Source organism: Heloderma suspectum, chromosome 1, assembly GCF_057233095.1.
Source record: "Heloderma suspectum isolate Gila_16-S chromosome 1, 16-S_ref, whole genome shotgun sequence".
NCBI lineage: Eukaryota > Metazoa > Chordata > Lepidosauria > Squamata > Helodermatidae > Heloderma > Heloderma suspectum.
In genome coordinates, this window is record NC_139458.1 from 43,491,658 (window position 1) to 43,509,292 (window position 17,635).

Below are 17,635 nucleotides of genomic sequence, written 5' to 3' on the forward strand. Positions count from 1 at the left end.
AAACTGCTGGAAGTCCATAGACAACTATGTAATAACGCAGGTAGAGGCTCCCTTTCGTTGCAATGGTTTGAAATACTGACAGCTTGAATCCCTCCCCCCCCAGCAAAAAGAGGTAGAAAAGAAGCTAGCCATTTATTTATTTTTCTTCTGGGAGGGCTTCACGGCTTTTTAATTCCAGCAGGCCCCTCCCGTGAAAGAGCGTAGGGGCTGCAATACAGAACCGGAAGTGGGAGTGCGAAACTTGCGTTGACGTCCTCATCGCCGTCGAAACCTGACTGGTCAAGGGGAAGACACTGACGCGCCGCCTCACCATTGGAATCGGCGCCTTCCGTCCAATTCGGAGAGGCCATGTCGGAGAACGAGGCGGCCAATGAAGCCCCGGCTTCGGCGACGTCAAGCGGCCATTGGAAGCGCTCGCGTCGTCGGCGGCTGCCGAAGCGGTGCTGCGCGATTGGCCGCCGTGCGGTTAGTGGGCGGGGTCGGGGGAGCCGGACTCGGGGCTCCCTCAGCGGCGCAGCGGCGGCCCGTCGTGTTGCTTCGCCGGGAAGGAATCCGGAGCGCGATGGAGCTGCTCGGCCGGGTCGGACCGCGGTGGCGGCTCGTGTGGGCCGTGGCGGCGGCCGTGGCGCTGACGGCGCTGTTGTTAGCGGGGGTCAGCCTGGCTGCCGCTGGTCAGTAATGGCGCTTCTGGTGGGCCTCGCCTTCCTGGGGCTGAGTTCGGGAGGGCAGATCCAGGAGGAGGAGTTGGGTCCCAGGGGGACGGCGGGCGGGCGGCTGGCAGGTAGAGTGCTCCCGCCACAGGGTGCGGAGGGAGGGCGTCATCTCTGGGTGCCCCAAGAGCCCACCGCGGGGCCAGGGCTGACTTCTTCGTCCGTCTCTTCACCACCCCGAGTGAACTTCAATGAAAATATTATTGCTTTCCTTATTTCCCTTCTCTTTCTCTCTCACACACACACACCCCACCTTGAGTGTCTTATCCTGCGCAGCATCAGATTAGCACGTTGTTCAAGGGTGGACGGCGGCACTCTGCTCCCACTTCTGTTTATAATGTCACTTCTGCAGTATCTCTGCCCACCCAATTTCTGGAAAGAGTGGGGAAAGCTCTTACCAGCACGGGCTTTCCGTATGGGCCCGATCACGTCTAAATGCGCTGGCTGCACGTGCCGGTGCTTTTGTGTGGTTAAGCTAGCACTCCGGTGATGGGGCGGGCGACTGTGTTTGAATTGTAGGGGTGGCCCCCCTGCAATTTGTGTGTTGCCTCCCAAACCTGGCCAAGTGCACACTAAGAAAACGTATATGGGGAAGGACCGTAGCTCAGTGGTAGACAGCCCACGCTTTGCTTGCAGTTCAATCCCAGGTTCAATCCCCAGATATTGCTGGGAAAGACTCCTGTCTAAAACCCTGGAGAGCTGCTGTCAGTCAGTATAGACCAAGGGTAAGTACATGGTACTCTGCAAATGTTTTGGGTTATAATCCCTGACCATTGGCCATGCTACCTGCGACTGATGGGAGTTGTACTCCAAAACATCTGGAGAGCACCATGTTGCCTACCCCTGGTATAAGCAGTACTGACCTAGATAGACTAAGAGTCTGACTTGGGTTAAGGTAGCTTCCTAGGTTTCTGTATGGGTAAGTGTTACCCTACGTTCTGTATAAATAAGGCCTGTGTCTATGGCCTGGGCAGCTGGTGTAGGTTAGAAAGCCCTGGACCCTGTTCCTCCAGCAATGCAGGGAATTTCACTTAGCTAGCAAGCTACTAAACTGCCTCTTTACCTACACCATGGGAAAAGGCAATGGTTCTTTTTCAAAGATATTTATGTAGTTGAGGTAGGTACCTCTAGAATTTTGGTAACCCGGGTGGTTGTGTCACCTGCCCCTCTGGTTGAATTGTGAAGTGCCAAGAGGCTGTGGAAATCAGTGGGTGCCAGTTGATGATGGTCACTGATGGCATGAAATATGGCAGGTCATTTTTGAAACTTGGAATAAAAGCTAGTTGAAAGGTGGGAGGGATGGTTTGGATTGAACAGGGTAGGTACAGCAAGGGCCCTGAATTAATTGGATAAGTCTGACAGATGGCACTCAGAGGGTGGGTGGGGCAGTAGTTTGTAAGTTGTACAGATAGGATGTTTGGATAAGGGTGAAGGCATTGGAGAATGCACATCAAATAGTGGATGTGGTCGATGCAATTAACTGACTAATCTGAAGTCAGAGCCCCCCTTTAGGTAGTCCAAATTCATAACTTGATCTGTATATTAGCTAACTTGGGATTCAAGCAGGATGGAATCAGCCAGTGGAATGGCAATATGTCTGCTCTTCTTCCGTGTGTCTAATTGTTCCAGTTTATGTGCAGAAGTCTTCTATATAGTTTAACAGAGAGCTGGTTCCCTGTCTTAGGCTACAGTCCTATGCATATCTATCTGGGAATAAACCCAATTGAACACAAGCCCTGTTTGAGTGTTCAAGCACATGGGATGCAAATCGCATGAAAAGGGAAAGCTGGACTGTATTCACTGGCATTGGAAAGGAAGCTGTGCAGCAGGCAGCTTGCTGTAGGAGTGTAATTGTATACAAGGGGTTCTAAATCACATGGGGTGCATCATATGTATTTGAACATCCAAGTAGAGCTTCAGTGGGACTTACGTCTGAGTAACATGCATAGGATTGTGTTGTCATTGTGCAAAGAACAGGAGCGCTATCCAACTCAAGTTATTTCTTGATACTCTGGGTTCCTTGTGAGCAGTTAAGCCAGAGGAATGGGTATATAATTGTACCTCCTTCTCCTCCTCTCCTACTTAACTGCTGAGAAGGTGGAGGCACTGATTTCATTGCTTGTTGCAGGCTCAGTTGCTCAGAACATGAGAGTATTACAGTGTTGTCTTTACTTTCTGAAACTTGTTCTCTAGTTTTGTAGAGGTTATGATGCAAGCCTGTCAAGCTGAAAGTATGTTATCTCTGAGCTACCAGTTAGGTAAATAGGGTTAAGGTGAAGGAAAACATAAAGAAGCATTTGGAGGAGAATAAGTGAGTGGCTTTGCAGTAATGCGTACTGGTTACTGCTGGAGAGGTTGTGGAAATGGGATTATATTAATCTCTTTTAATGGTAACCAGATTAATAGTAGCTAGACATTGAGAAGCATAGGAAAGGGTTTTTTATCTACTACAGAGCAGTGGATTGATTAGAGTCTTATAAATTCTAGTGATAAAACGGTTCATTCACCAGATTAAAATTGGCAGTCGGGCTGACTTCCTACGGGTGTGGTTACCATTCTTGGGATTAGTGCTATGTATGTTTATAACTTGTAAGACCCATTGACTTCAATGGAGAGATTTAAGTACATGCTTAGCTCCCACTTACCACTCAGTTCACTAGCTTAGCTTTAGTAGGATCATGCTTACACTTAAAAAGAAAATCCTTGGTGGATTCTCATTTGGGCATCTTACCAGCCTTCTGCCTGTCCATTAGGTTGATGTATTGGGGGGGGGGGTCGGGGGGGTGCAAAAAGCATGAGCATTGTGATGCCAATTGTAAGTTGGTGCGCTGGACAACTTGGGTTAAATATCAGTGACAGGATGCAAGATCAAGTTGTGCCCCCAATGTGGTAGTGTGCCCCTGATCCTGTGAGCAGCTCTCCCAGTACAACAGCTAAGAGGAAAAGGCCATTGACTATTTATCACATCCAAAGATATGATTAGCTGTTTGTTAAACCTAACTAGCCATCTGCACTTTTCCCAGAAGTATTTTTAAAATAACTGGTTCTGTGAAGTCAAATGAATCAACCTTGCTAGTTGTTGCAGGTAATAAGTTCCAGGGTTCATCAACCTTTTCCACTCCTTACAGATGACCAAGACACTAGCAATATTTTTGTGATCGAACTCTTATATGTAATCCTGAAGTCCTCTGACACAAGTATTTTAATGCATGCCAGGGTTTTGGTTGGCAAATAGAAACTAACTGTGGCATAATGATTTTGCTATGTTTGATGGGAGGGAGGGGCGGTTGTTAATGCTGACCTTTCCCTAGAAAATATCACATTTTAATTTAAGGATGAGTATATGTAGATTTATGTTATCAGCCTCGCATTTTCTGATTCATAAGTTAGACACAAAGTATATAAAGAACAGAAGTCTACACTACAGCTAAAAATAAGACTGAAATTAACTCCAGATATTCCAGAATGATTTTGCTAGTTAGTATAGTCCTTGAAAGGCATTTCTATTACTGGCTTTAAAATGACTAGCATCTGAATTCTGCATTGTTAGTATGTCCTGATATCAATAAATAAATGGCCTTTTAATATCTGAAGTATTAATTTTCACCAACTTAAGCCTGAAGGCTAAGTCTCCCTCATATATTCTTGGAATGCATGGTCAAGATTTACTTGGTCTGGTTCTCTGAATATAATAGCATACTGACAAATACCCAGTGTGATTTTTGTATGCCTCGGTCTGCTGTAGATCTCCTGAACCAGTTCAAAATTGTCTCACGAAGCCTTTCTGAGACAAAAACATCCAGTTGCTGCCATTTTTGACCTTTCAGACTTATGACAGTTCTTTGAAATATAGGAGTCTTAGAGACCTTTCATATTGTGGCCGAAGAGGCAATTTGTCCATTTTTGTTTGCTTGTTTTTTCTTTTTCTCTTTTTCGAAGAACCATACATTCCAGGGTTGCATTGGATTTACCTACTTCAGACCTTTTGAGAAGCAGGATGGTGTCTCTCAAGACACCTAAGTGTAGCTTCCTATGTGTAGCTCTTTTGTCTCTGAAGATTAATGGCATTATAACTCCACCTCTTATCCACCCCCCACCCACTCATGCTCCCGGCAGTCGTAGACCGGTATACATTAGTGGACTTTACTGAACAGGTGTGGATTCTCCGGGACAAAAAAAAAATTCTCTCTACTTTTGCCATAAGCTTGGCTTATATTCCAGTGTAGGACTGAAATTGGGCCAGATGGATGTCCCAGTGATGAGAGACAAAGTTTTGGGGATTGATCTTAGCAAGCTTTCTTTCCACATGTGAGCCAGCTCAAGGTAAAGTTCTGAAGGCACTAAATGTTTTGAGAATCCTATCTTTTATCTCATTTGGAGTAGACCATACATTTGTGTTGCAATTCTACAGAGCATTGGTTCAATCCAAACTAGACCTTATTTATCATGGGGTGAGGGGTGGGGAGGGTGCTCAGACTGTATCAGAAAACATTTCGTTTCGCCTCCCCTCTACATAGTCTCTATGCTGAAGCAACAAACCACTGCTGAGTTTGTCATGCACAGCTCTCTGCAGTGTATTGCTATGACGTGGCATCTGTTTGACCACTTCACTGGGTGGGAGACGTTGTTTGCTGAGTTCTTTCAGTCAAAGCTTTGCACTTAGACTTAACCTGCTTCTGCAACAATTCAAGCTACCACTTAATATTGCTTCAGTAGTACTTCATTGTCCTCTCTGGCCAGGAGGCTTCTTGGGGCACTTTGCCCACTTGAGATACTTGCTTACTTGCCCAGTTCCCAAAGGTTGAGATCACTGTCATCCATTATCAACAGTTGAATTATGAACACCATTCACTTCACAAGGATTTGGCACTGATTTTTATTGACAGTTACAAGACACATGACCACGTGGGAGCAGTACTTATCCATAGGCAGTTGACTGTAGCACAAAGATTCCCAACTGAGTCATCTGTGTTCACTGCAGAACTGTTTGCAATCCTGGCATTGGAATACATTAAGCATCTGGGCTTGGAATATCAGTGATTATACTGACTCCTTCAGTTCACTGATGGCTGTTGCTGGGAGTGCTCCTTGTATCTTCATTCACACGTATATGTAAACTCACATTTATACACGTGTATATGAATAATACAAAATATTAGGAACTTTCGTGCATACACGGTAGGTCATATGCTGTGCCAGACAAGATGGGCAAATTAATTCAAGATCACTGACAAAGATCAAAAGCATATAAGTTTTATTTGATCACCAATATTTACAGAAAGGAATAATTTATTAGTATACCACTCCATAACCCTGGACCAGCAGGCTATTCCTAATAGCAGTGATAGAAGACAAAGGCAGGGAGTTATGGTTTGCCACATACGGAGTGGAAAGGGCACTAAAAACTCTGTTCTCCTCTTTGTGGCAGAATAAAACATGAAGGTTTCTAACATTAGCTTTCCTTATTGCAATAAGGAAATTAAATTAATTCTAATTCGCCTTAAGAGTTATAGGGTTAATGTTATGCCTGTAATTTCCTAGTGTATCTTTTAAACATTTTGGAATCCATCTATTGGATTTGCAGAAATAATAGATCATGTTTTGCTAAGCTTGGTTTTCATCTTTGAAAACAATTTATGAAATCAATCCTGACTATAGTTAGTAATCGTTACGATTTTTCTCTTGGGAACCTGTAATTAACATGTCTTCTTGTTTAGGTATACGAACAGAGTAAGCTTTCAAGTAGCCTTAAATTAATATTTATAATCATGGAATTCCTGATATTACTTTAAAAGAAATTATTGTTGTTGTGCAGTGGACATGCCTCTCCATTAGAGTTCTGTGCCAGGAATGGTAGAGGAGTAAATTCTACCATCTTCAGTGATTTTATTGTACAGACCAGCTACTGATTTAAAAGGGAAAATATACCAAAAGCAAACTGAACACACTCAGCCTGTTTTTCCCTCTGACATGTTGCTTTGGAAAGAACATCTATTTGCTGACAATCAACAGAGTGTTTGTCTGCAACCTAATATAGAGCTTGTTGCTTCAGAGAGAGTGTTAACATGATGCAATGAGAATGAAACACGCTGCATGCTTCACTCTAAAGATTACAAACAAAAAAACATTTGTTGGTTCTGGTAATTCAATGAGTTCAGCTTAAAAGGAATGCTTTCCCCCTTGTTTTTATATTGCTCTTCCATGCCACAATGCTAATTTACTGAGGTGCAGTTTCATATCTAATTCTTAGTGACCTGGTCCTGGTCCCTTTTTGTACATCTTCTCCATAATACTGATGCTTAAATGTGACATTGTGATGGCTATCACTTCATTTTCATAACTGAAAGAAAAATATACCTTCAAGCCTCGAGCAGGTTTTTAATCAGGACAGATATACCCATTAAAATACCTTGATGCTTATGGTTTGCGTCATTGACTGCCGTGTAAATTTTAATAATAATTAGTAGTACTTGTTTTTCTTGATGTTTATTTCTACGTTTCTTTCACAAAGATTAAGTATATTTTGCCATGAGTTATGGAAGTTAAATTTGTTGCTTTTCCAGAGTAAAACCAAGCTAGATTCCTTGCTGATAACCTGCAGTCTTTATGAAAACTCCTTCGGCTGGCTGTTATGATTGATCTTGCAATTGTATATTTACTGTATCCTCTAACTTTGCTCACAATTAGTCAGATTACTTGTCTTTTCCTTTCATTTTCTAACTTTGCTTTGAGGCTTCAGCTAAGAGACTCTCCTGTCTCTGCCCCACACAACTCTTTATCTTTGTTTCCTTCCATGCCTTCCACTGCCAGAGGGTTTTCTTTCCTGCACACCACTTCTTCTTTTCCCTCTTAAACAGTTTTTCTTTATTAACTGTTAAATATTCTTGCTGACTTCTAAGAATTTGAAATATATAATTTTCACCATATTGCTATTGGTGTTTTTATCAAAAGAATAATACGCTGACAGAATGACAAAAGAGAAAAAGGGATAAATGCATAACATGGGTGAAGGAAGAAAGGGAAGAACACTCTGCTATTAATGTTTACTGTCTGCAATACCTGAAGTACATTCTAATACTCTTGTGTGTACTGAATAATCTAGGAATAACTGGTTCCATTAGAGACTGAGCTCTTAATCTTAAATCTGTACTGTAAATTGGGTTAGGTCCAGAGTGTCCCTTCTGCAAATGGAAGAAGTCCTTTCATTCACAGAAGGGAATGAGATCTAATGGAAGCTTTCTTTGGAGGAAAGCAGGAGATTTTCACCAATTTCTTCCTGCAGTCCCCCTTGCCACCTCCCACACTGTTCCAGTGGGTCCCCCCAATCCTTTAGAATAGTTTCTGAGTGGGCTGTAGAAGGAAAGAAAATCAAAAACACCCTTTCCTTTAATATACACATTTTTTATACATCCTTTCCCTGGAGAACTACATCACAAAATTCAGAAAAATGTGAATATTGAAGTATAACTGTTTTGGTTCAGCCATTGGTTTGCGAAATGAAAACTAGGTAAGTTCACATTAAAACATGAACTAAAACAAAATGTTCACCCAGCCCTATATGAGAAAGTTACATTTTACATGTCTAGAGATGCTGATAAAGACTAATATAACAAGCATGTGACCATTCCAGACTTGGATAAATAAAGATAACAGATACTAATATCTACAAAGTCTTAAACTACAGAGTGGCATTTGCTGTCAGAACATTAATGCCTCTGGTCTGCTTTGCTGAGAGCATGATTTGTTCATATATTTTGCTGTTGAAATTATATACAGTTATTCACTGCTTAATATAGCTTATTTTCCAGGAGGTTTCAGTTCTGTTTAATAGCCTGTAGATACCTTAGTTACATCTAACTTCTCTTAAAACACTCTTCTTTAACTTTGCAGATGAAGAAGGAACTCAGGAGGAATCCTTTGAAACAAAGGTGAGCACAATCTCCTTGTGTGCAATTTCCTTCTCACAGTTGAGAAATGCAGTGAACTCTTCAGTTGCCAGTACCAAAGGCATGTACTCCACATAAGATAATTATTTGTTCTGAGTAGTTTGGCGTCTGGAGGCCAAAGAGTAGTTTGGTGTGTGGATGCTTCAAGAGTTGAGAGACAAGACTTGAATGGTGATATGAATTTTTTTATATAGCCCATCTTGGACTATAATTAAAAATATTCAGATACTTCTGCATGGAGCTGTAAAAAAAAACTGTAAAAAAAAGTATATTTGTGGCTAGAATGGAGTAGTGGGAGTAGATTAGATGTAGTGGGAGATACATGAGTTACAGTGAGCAAAGAACAGGCTTACATCTTAAACTAAAGCAGTAGATGCTGAAAGTAAGAGTGAGAAAGAGAAGAATCTGGACAGGGCACATCTTCAAAAGAACATTCATTCACGAATCCTAAATATTGTTCTCAAGCTATGGTGGTACCTTCTAACTCCTTGCATGCATCCATCCTAAAATGAACATTCTGGCTTTGTTCAATCTATGTCAAAAATCTTATGTATGTGAGAGGTGGTCAAATGTTTCATCTGCTTAATGTTTCATACTACTTATTTTGTAGACAACCTTGCCTTCTGAAGAACAGGTGAAAGACCATTCAACAAGAACCCAAGTGGTAGCAGGTCAGATCTTCATTGACTCTGAGGAACCAGAGACTCACACTGAAAATGGAGAGAACTCCAGGAGCCAAGAGGAAGCAAAGGAAAGAACTTTGGAGGACTTAAGTTCTCTAGAACTGTCAAACCTATTAAATAAGGACTTGGAAGAAGTAGAAGCACAAAAAACAGGTGATCTTTTATGCTGTCCCTGATCTAGAGCTTTAAAAAAATGTGTGTGTGTGACTCTGAGATGAGAGTGGACCTGTGGGAGGGGAGGGGATATCAATTCTTGAGAGAGAGGTGGTATAACCATATGAGCCATGGTTATCAGAGTGAGTTTCTGATAACCTACACACTCTGCCTCTATTCTCTTGTGTGAATTCCCCTCCTCTCCTCAGCATTAACCATGATGTAGCAATACATCTGTTCTTACACTATTGTTACCGTGCTTACTCGTAATCAGTTAGCAAACAATATCCAACTTAAAACTGATAGTTAACTAAGTAGGATTCTTTTACTAATGTTTCTAACTGGAGTTGAATCTTAACACACTTACTTACCTGCAAGAATACTTGCTCTTCTAGAGCAGGAGTGTTAGGATCATATACATAAAACTGAATGGGACTCCCTTAATGGTAGTAGATAGGAGCATAACTCTCAAAAGTCTCACATCTCCAACATATTGATCCAAAAGTGTGGGTGAGAGGTTTAAGTATAAAAGCATACCAAAATCTGAGTTGGGAATGTAATATGTACTGTAGAAGACATGACTAACATTACCTTTTATCATGGTATTCTGTGTACTGCAGTGCAGCTTAACCTTGCGTTAGATGTGTTGGTAGGAACCCTTTCTTACAATGTAAAAGGAATACAATGTATTTATGAGTCATCATTGTACTTTAACTGGCAAGTGGTTACCAGTTCTTGTTCAGTATAGGCACCTACCCATGCAAAAAACATATGGTATAAGTAAAGGTGACGTACTTTAGACAGCATATTGAACTTGAAATACCCCAGTAGCTTGATAAGAGGACATATTTCAGATCACTCTGCAACTTGAAAATGAAAAGCAACTAATCACTAAACCATATTGAAACCTTCTATATATAATTATTAACATTAAAAAAGAGAAGACTTGTCTCATGCCAGACACAGCAAGTGTAGCCTGATGTTTCACTTTTCCCCTAATGCCACGTCAACAGTAATTGCTGGCTTTATGTAAATTTCAGAATAGACTGGCATATGAAACCACATAATAGGAATAAGTCTGCTGAAAGCCTAAGCTGTTTTCTGCTTAGGTTAACAAATATAACTTCAGTCTATAACAGAAAACCCTGTTGGATTTAGAGGTGGGGAGAGTTTCCTATATCATCAAACTTTAGGATCCTAGCCTTAAATAGTTGCTTTATCAGAGAGAATTTCAGCTTGCAGTGCTTTCTGAGTCCTAATTATACATCGAGGTTTGTGGATGTCCTATTGCTTTCAGCTCTGCAATTAATATTAATAAGGAAAATATGGTGTGTAGGAGTGTATGAGAGAGAGCAGGCAGATGCGTACGTGTGTGGGAGAGCTCAAAGGTGTGTATGTGAATATATCCTTATACAACAGCAACTAGAGGTGACGTAAACAACTTTGCAGTCATGTTGCTGCTAGATTATGATAACTAATTAGCAAACTCCAAACTGCTCATGTGTGATTCTGCTGTAATTTCTGGAGTTTCTGAATCTGAATATCCATTTCAGTGGGGTAGAAAATGTCTATAAATTTACATTTTGGAAAGATGCCACATGTTCTTTTTAACATAGAAAACTGGTAAGAAATAAAATGAGCAACAGTTGAGATCCTTTGGTATGTTAACTCCTGGGTGTTTGTGTGGTGGTGTTTTTAGTTTTGACAGCCATTGCAGGAACTGCAGATGGTGAACCATGCCACTTCCCCTTTCTTTTTCTGGAGAAGGAATACTCAGAATGTACTGCAGATGGAAGGGAAGATGGCAGACTCTGGTGTGCAACAACCTATGACTACAAGATTGATCAAAAGTGGGGCTTCTGTGAAAGTGAGTGTGGAAGCTATCCTAAGCGATTCAGTTCTTGGGCTGCATGAAACTTAATTGATGGTTACCGTTGAAAGAAAATTTCGTTCTTGCCCTCATAATGCCAGAACTTGGGGTCAACTGGTGAGGTTAGTTTTCAGTACATTCAGGACAGATGGACAAAACACTACTTCACACAACACATAATGTATGGAATTTGCTGCTCCAAGGTATGGTGGTGGCCACTGGCTTAGATGGCTTTAAAGTCAGGGGTGAACAACATGCGGCCCGTGGGATATATGTGGCCCCCGCTACCCCCTGAAATTTGGGGACCCCCAAAATCTAAGGACACTTTTTTGCAACCAAAATGGCATCCAGAGCTGCTACAGAGCACCAGAATTAAAAATAGCTTTAAAAATTAAAACAAAATGTCCATAGCTGCTACAGAGTCCCAAAAGGGTCAAGAGAGCCAGTGTGGTGTAGTGGCTAGAGTGTTGGACTGGGAGCCAGGAGATCTGAGTTCTACTCCCCACTTGGCCATGGAAGCTCACTGGGTGACTTTGGGCCCATCACAGACTCTCAGCCCAACCTGCCTCACAGGGTTGTTGTTAGGATAAAATGTAGAGGAGGATAATGTAAGCCACCTTGGGTTCCTTGCAAGAGAAAAAAAGGTAGGATATAAATGCAATAAATAAATAAATAAAATTAGGTTGCAAGCAAGCTAATTTTGACCCTTTGAGGACTCCATAGCAGCTATGACACCATTTTGTTTTAATTGTTAAAATTATTTTTAATCCCCTCCCCACTTTCGGCATCCATGGGGGGGTGCAACCCATGGGAGGGGGAGGGAAATGGCTGCCAGACCTCACAAGGTTGATCCCACTTCCCCCTCCTTTAAAAGCAGATTAGACAAATTCTTTGAGGAACTTCCAGGTTCAAAAGCAGTATGTCTCCAAGTACCAGTTTGTGGAAATGAACAAGGTGAGGGACCTGTTGCCTTCGTGTTTTGCTTGCAGGCTTCCCAGAGATATCTGGCTAGTCACAACTATCAACCTGTCTTGCATCTTTTTGGGGTAATTTGGATTCTTTAATTGAGCAGAATTGGAACTATTGGTCTTTTCTGTATTGTGAATATGGTTTGTTATGAGTTTGTTTGTTGATTTCTTCTGTCCACTAGAATAATATGATGTCAGTGAGACTATATTGACCTTTCCAGCAGGATTCCTACATTTAAAATCCTGATTCACTTGCCTCCCCACTTGTTTTTTGTTTTGTTTGTAATAGCCTGAATATGTTCCTCCACTTAATGTAGCATTACTACTCCAGGGGGTGGAAATCGGTGTGTAAAACTAATTCCGATATTTTGTCCATATCCTTAAAGTCATGTAAGCTGGAAAAAAAGTCATGTACCCAAGGAGGTTTCAGTCTAAATTTTTGGCAGTGCAGGAGATAATAGAGAGAAAAGAAGGGAGAAGCTGGGGTAATAGAGGGGTGGTATCGGCAAGGTAAGTAGTGCCAGCACAACAAGAAGAGCAGAGCAGAAGGCTAGCCCATATGGAAAGCAGCAGTAAAAGAAGAGAAGCCTTGGAAACGATCAGTTACATGTTCACTGTGACACCCTTTCAAGTTTTATATCATCTGATCAAAGCACAGTCAGTACACATAAGCAAACACACCTAACATGTCAAAGAGTTGAGGAAAATACTGGGCATGAGAAACGTCTATGATGGAATTGAAAATGGAGATGTTCATCTTGGTGGTTTCCAATTTCTTGCAGTCAAAAGCACTTCTGACTGTTCCAGATGTTAGAGTCAAATGCTCAGAGTCCTAGTCCCAATACCTACTTCAAGACTATCTCGGTCATGAGCATATAGAATACGCTTAGACCAGGATGGTGATTATAAATGAGCCCGCATACTTTCTGGATTTGTTTAAGACCAAAACTACACAGGACAGTCATTTCTGACATTCTTTTTCCTGACCTTTGGGGAGGTTGTGTGTTTCTTAAACTGGGAAACTGAAATAGTGAGCCTGGGAGAGGGGCTGTTTTACTCTTTCCTGCCAGTCCATTTGGCCTCATCTAGCTACCTTCTTACTAGCAGGGGGAATGTATCTATCAGCACTGGTGGAAAGCAGTTGGGTGATGGTTGGCAGGGAAAGCATTAAACAGTCTCTCCTCAGCTCATGATTTCAGCCTCCCATGGCTGCTTTTCACTTAAAAAGAAAAAACCTGGGTGGACAAATCTGGGAACTGGCAATCACTTATAGTTGTACTAAAGTAACTGTAACCTTGATGAAATGCAAAAATTGCTCTGTCCTCTGAAAAGCAGTGGGTCCATCTATCTTCATTTAACAGTCAAATGAAAATGTTTCGTTTCCCTGAGTAGAATAAAATGAGTAACTTCCACTTTTGAACAATCAGGTCTCAGTTGTCATTGACAGTGTGACTTTTTCAAGAAAAAGAATTTTATTTGGAAAAATTTTTAAAATTGTGTTTCACTTCGTAACATCTCCATTAAATTCTTAGCTAGATATGTTTGACTGTTTCCAGTTTGTGATTGTTTATTTCTGAGCCTTTCCTTCTTTGCTGCAAGACAAGTATAAAGCACAGTGGTTTGTTAAAACACAGGAGCCCAGTATGAAATATGTAGGGTTGTGACCGTTTTTTAACAACCAAAATGGTTGGCCTGAGCACTGTCTTAGTGGGTGAAGTATTAATTACTCCTTCTTTCCCCCTTTTATTAGCTGAAGAGCAGTCTAATAAGAGAAGACAAATGCAAGAGGCAGAGGATGTTTACCAAACTGGGATGAAAATTCTTAATGAGAGCAGTAAAAAGGCCCAGAAGAAAGAGTGAGTTGTCATCTTCTTTCAGCCCTGCTGTGGAAACGTCATGCAATAATAGGCTAGTACTTGGGTATCAGTAACTAGTAACTCATGATAGCTATATCATACCTAAAGAATCGGAGCCCTAACATATAGATGCTTAATACATATTAAGTATCATCAAGCTACTCCACCAAACATTTCTTTCCAGGTAAATATTAATGGCATGTCAACACTCACTACTTAAGACATTTTGGTATCATTTCCAATATACATGAAGCCTCAGATTTCAATTTTCTAGCTCTAATACTTTAAAACCCTTAACTATTTAACATTAGGGTAACCTGCTACCTTCTTCCTTTTTTTGTTAAACCAAAATAACTGACCCTGCATATGTGTGTGTGTGTGTGTATATAAATACTTGTTTTTTCTTTTAAGAGCCTATAAATATCTTCTGAGAGCAGCTGACATGAATCATACTAAGGCGATGGAAAAAGTGTCTTATGCTATGTTGTTTGGGGACTACCTGAAGCAAAATATTCGGTCAGCTAAAGAACTCTTTGAGAAACTGACTGAAGGAGGATCTCCTAAAGGACAAACAGTAAGCATACCTTTAAGAGCTGTGATACGTTTTAGGAAGTGTCTCTCTTTTTTTTTGCTTAGTGGCAGGATTGTAACTTGCATGTAAATGCTGAAATGAATAATCATACTTCTTTTGTTACTATTCCTGTGTTAGAAGGTCAGCGCACTTTCAGTCATGGCTGACATAAGGCTTGAGTGCTAATTTGGTATTATCTGTAATTGTTTACCTATGTCAAACAAATTAGCTGTCCACAGATCTGAGAAGTAGAAGCAATTCTCAGGGTCAGCCAAGCAGCACCAGAAGTTTCAAGTAGCACCGCAACCTCCTACATAGGTTTAATGTTAATACCATTTATGGAGATTCACAAAGAATGTGGTTGTCCAGCTTAATTTCTTAGTATGGTAGAATAGTGTGCCTTTTGGTGTCAATCAAATCTCTGGTGACCTGGGGTCGAAATAAAATTCACTGTGTAGCCAAAATAGTACTCATAGAATTTAGCTTGTTTCCCCATACTATGTTGCCTTCAAATTTAAGATAAGGTCATGAAGTCTTTTTCTAGTTACCTGTGTTATAAATTATCTTCCTATTCACTGTCTTCATCTTGTATTCACAATACGTATATAAACACAGACACCTTGTAAAACAGGTTGTGACTGTAGTTAAACCAGTCTTGAAATTGCTCCATCCAATTGCTTTGTTATGTTTCTATTTCAGGCCCTTGGATTTCTCTATGCCTCTGGACTTGGTGTTGATTCCAGCCAGGCTAAGGTATGGCAATTGTACTGGCTTCTTTAAAACAACAACAACTGTTCAATATGCCAATGAAAATAGTGTAAATAACCAGTTCTACTTTCTGTCTGTAGGCACTAGTTTATTACACTTTTGGAGCTCTTGGAGGAAATTTGATAGCACATATGATTTTGGTAAGTGTATTTCCCTACCTAACACACAAGTGATTTCATAAAATAGCAGTATATTCCATTACCAAAACATAAATGCCTTACAATATCTAAAAACACTGAGATGTTCTAATGTAAAATATTAGTGTTATTTTTATGGGTCTAAGGCCAAGGTACTTTGGAGTATGTCTCATCAAATCCAGTGGAGTGTACTTTTGGGTAGACATGTATAGGATTGCAGCATAAGTTAACTAATTGGCTTTTAAATAGGAACATTTCTGTATTTAGTCCTTGAAACTTGGAGCTCCTTGGTTCTATCACGTTTTAAATCATGACCTTTAATGGTTTGGATCCTACTGTATCAGTAGTGCAGTTGTTCCTAACTTAACAGAGATAGTGCTCAATTAAACTCTGAACATCTCTTCTTTGGCTGTTCATAGTACAGGCAGCTTTTTGTTTTGATTTGTTCCAGACTAGTTCAGTCATTGTTCTGCCTATGTCTTCAGATGCTGGATGAACAGTTGGCATCCTGGACTGCTTACCAGCTTCTCAGCTAGCTAAAGGGGCGGGGGGAGTGTTAATTCTCTTAAGAAAAGTTCACTTTTCTTTCTAGTAGCTTTCTGGAAAACCTTATAAGCTAGGTCGCTTTTAGATCACTAAAATCTGAACATAATTCCATGGGTCCTTTAGACATTTCAGGCAGCACACACAAACACACCCGCTTCCCATTCTTTGAGAAGAAATCTGTGCTCAAACATGGCAACTCTACGCAAAAGTTTAAAATGGCTTGTTCCTCCATGTGCTAGACTCTGATTATAGTTGCAGCATTAAAATAGCATAATAAAAATTGGTGTTCAAGGGGGTTCCCATAAGTCAAAGCTGCAAATGTGTAAGGTAGAGAAGTACTTTGCAGATGTTTTAAATGAACCTCCCATGTTTAAAACCATTGGCTTGCAAGTTATTAAATTAGGACTTAAAAATACTAATGAATGTTCTACCATAGCCCCATATTATATAACATCAGATCAATTTGGTTTTATTAGAAGATGCAATATTGTAGACCTAATTCAGAGATTATTAAATACAATTTATCATTGTAAGAATAAAAGCAACACCCCATATACCATAACATCATAAGACACTGCCAAGGCCTTCAATATGTAGAATGGCATTTTATTTTTGAATTAAGCAAGAAAATGTTGCGGGGGGGGGGGGGGCATTATTAACTACTTCAGTCAATTATACTGCCAGAATAATATTGCCAGAATTAGGCAATACTTAGGATGAATAACATAGGCTCCCTGCCAATCCAAATCACCACAGGCACCAAGCAAAAATACCCATTATCACCTTTATTGTTCGCCCTTTCAGTTGGACCCCTTGCCAATTTGATCCAAAATTCCTCAATGGGGGAAGGTGTTAGGGTTAATTAACAAATAAACGAGATTCAGAGCATCATAGAATAGTAGGGTTGGAAGGGACCTACAAGGCCATTACGTCCAACCCCCTGCTCAATGCAGGAATCCAAGTCAGAGCATCCCTGACAGATGGCTGTCCAGCCTCACCTTGAATGCCTCCAGTGTGGGAGAGCCCACCACCTTCCCAGGTAATTGGTTCCATTGTCATATTGCTCTAACAGTCAGGAAGTTTTTCCTGATGTTCAGCCGGAATCTGGCTTCCTGTAACTTGAGCCCATTATTCCATGTCCTGCACTCTGGGATGATCGAGAAGAGATGCTGGCCTTCCTCTCTGTGACAACCTTTCAAGTACTTGAAGAGCGCTATCCTATCTCCCCTCAGTCTTCGCTTCTCAAGGCTAAACATGCCCAGTTCTTTCAGTCTGTCTTCATAGGGCTGTGTTTCCAGTCCCCTGATCATCTTTGTTGCCCTCCTCTGAACCCTCTCCAGTTTGTTTGCGTCCTTCTTAAAAGTGTGGTGCCCAGAACTGGACACAGTACTCCAGATGAGGCCTAACCAGTGCTGAGTAGAGGGGAA

General features: G+C 41.0%; 1 protein-coding gene across 1 annotated transcript in view; it reads left to right on the forward strand.

Annotated features, from left to right (window-relative positions):
- Window positions 1-342: 342 nt before the first annotated feature.
- The window catches only part of SEL1L (SEL1L adaptor subunit of SYVN1 ubiquitin ligase), a 40,265-nt gene continuing 22,972 nt past the window's right edge, over window positions 343-17,635 (forward strand). The window contains exons 1-8 of the mRNA XM_084841290.1: window positions 343-671; window positions 8,601-8,638; window positions 9,267-9,492; window positions 11,192-11,359; window positions 14,081-14,186; window positions 14,598-14,760; window positions 15,457-15,510; window positions 15,606-15,665. Coding sequence (XP_084697416.1) covers window positions 371-671; window positions 8,601-8,638; window positions 9,267-9,492; window positions 11,192-11,359; window positions 14,081-14,186; window positions 14,598-14,760; window positions 15,457-15,510; window positions 15,606-15,665 — 1,116 coding nt within the window. The 5' untranslated portion in view covers window positions 343-370. The remainder of the gene's footprint in view (window positions 672-8,600; window positions 8,639-9,266; window positions 9,493-11,191; window positions 11,360-14,080; window positions 14,187-14,597; window positions 14,761-15,456; window positions 15,511-15,605; window positions 15,666-17,635) is intronic.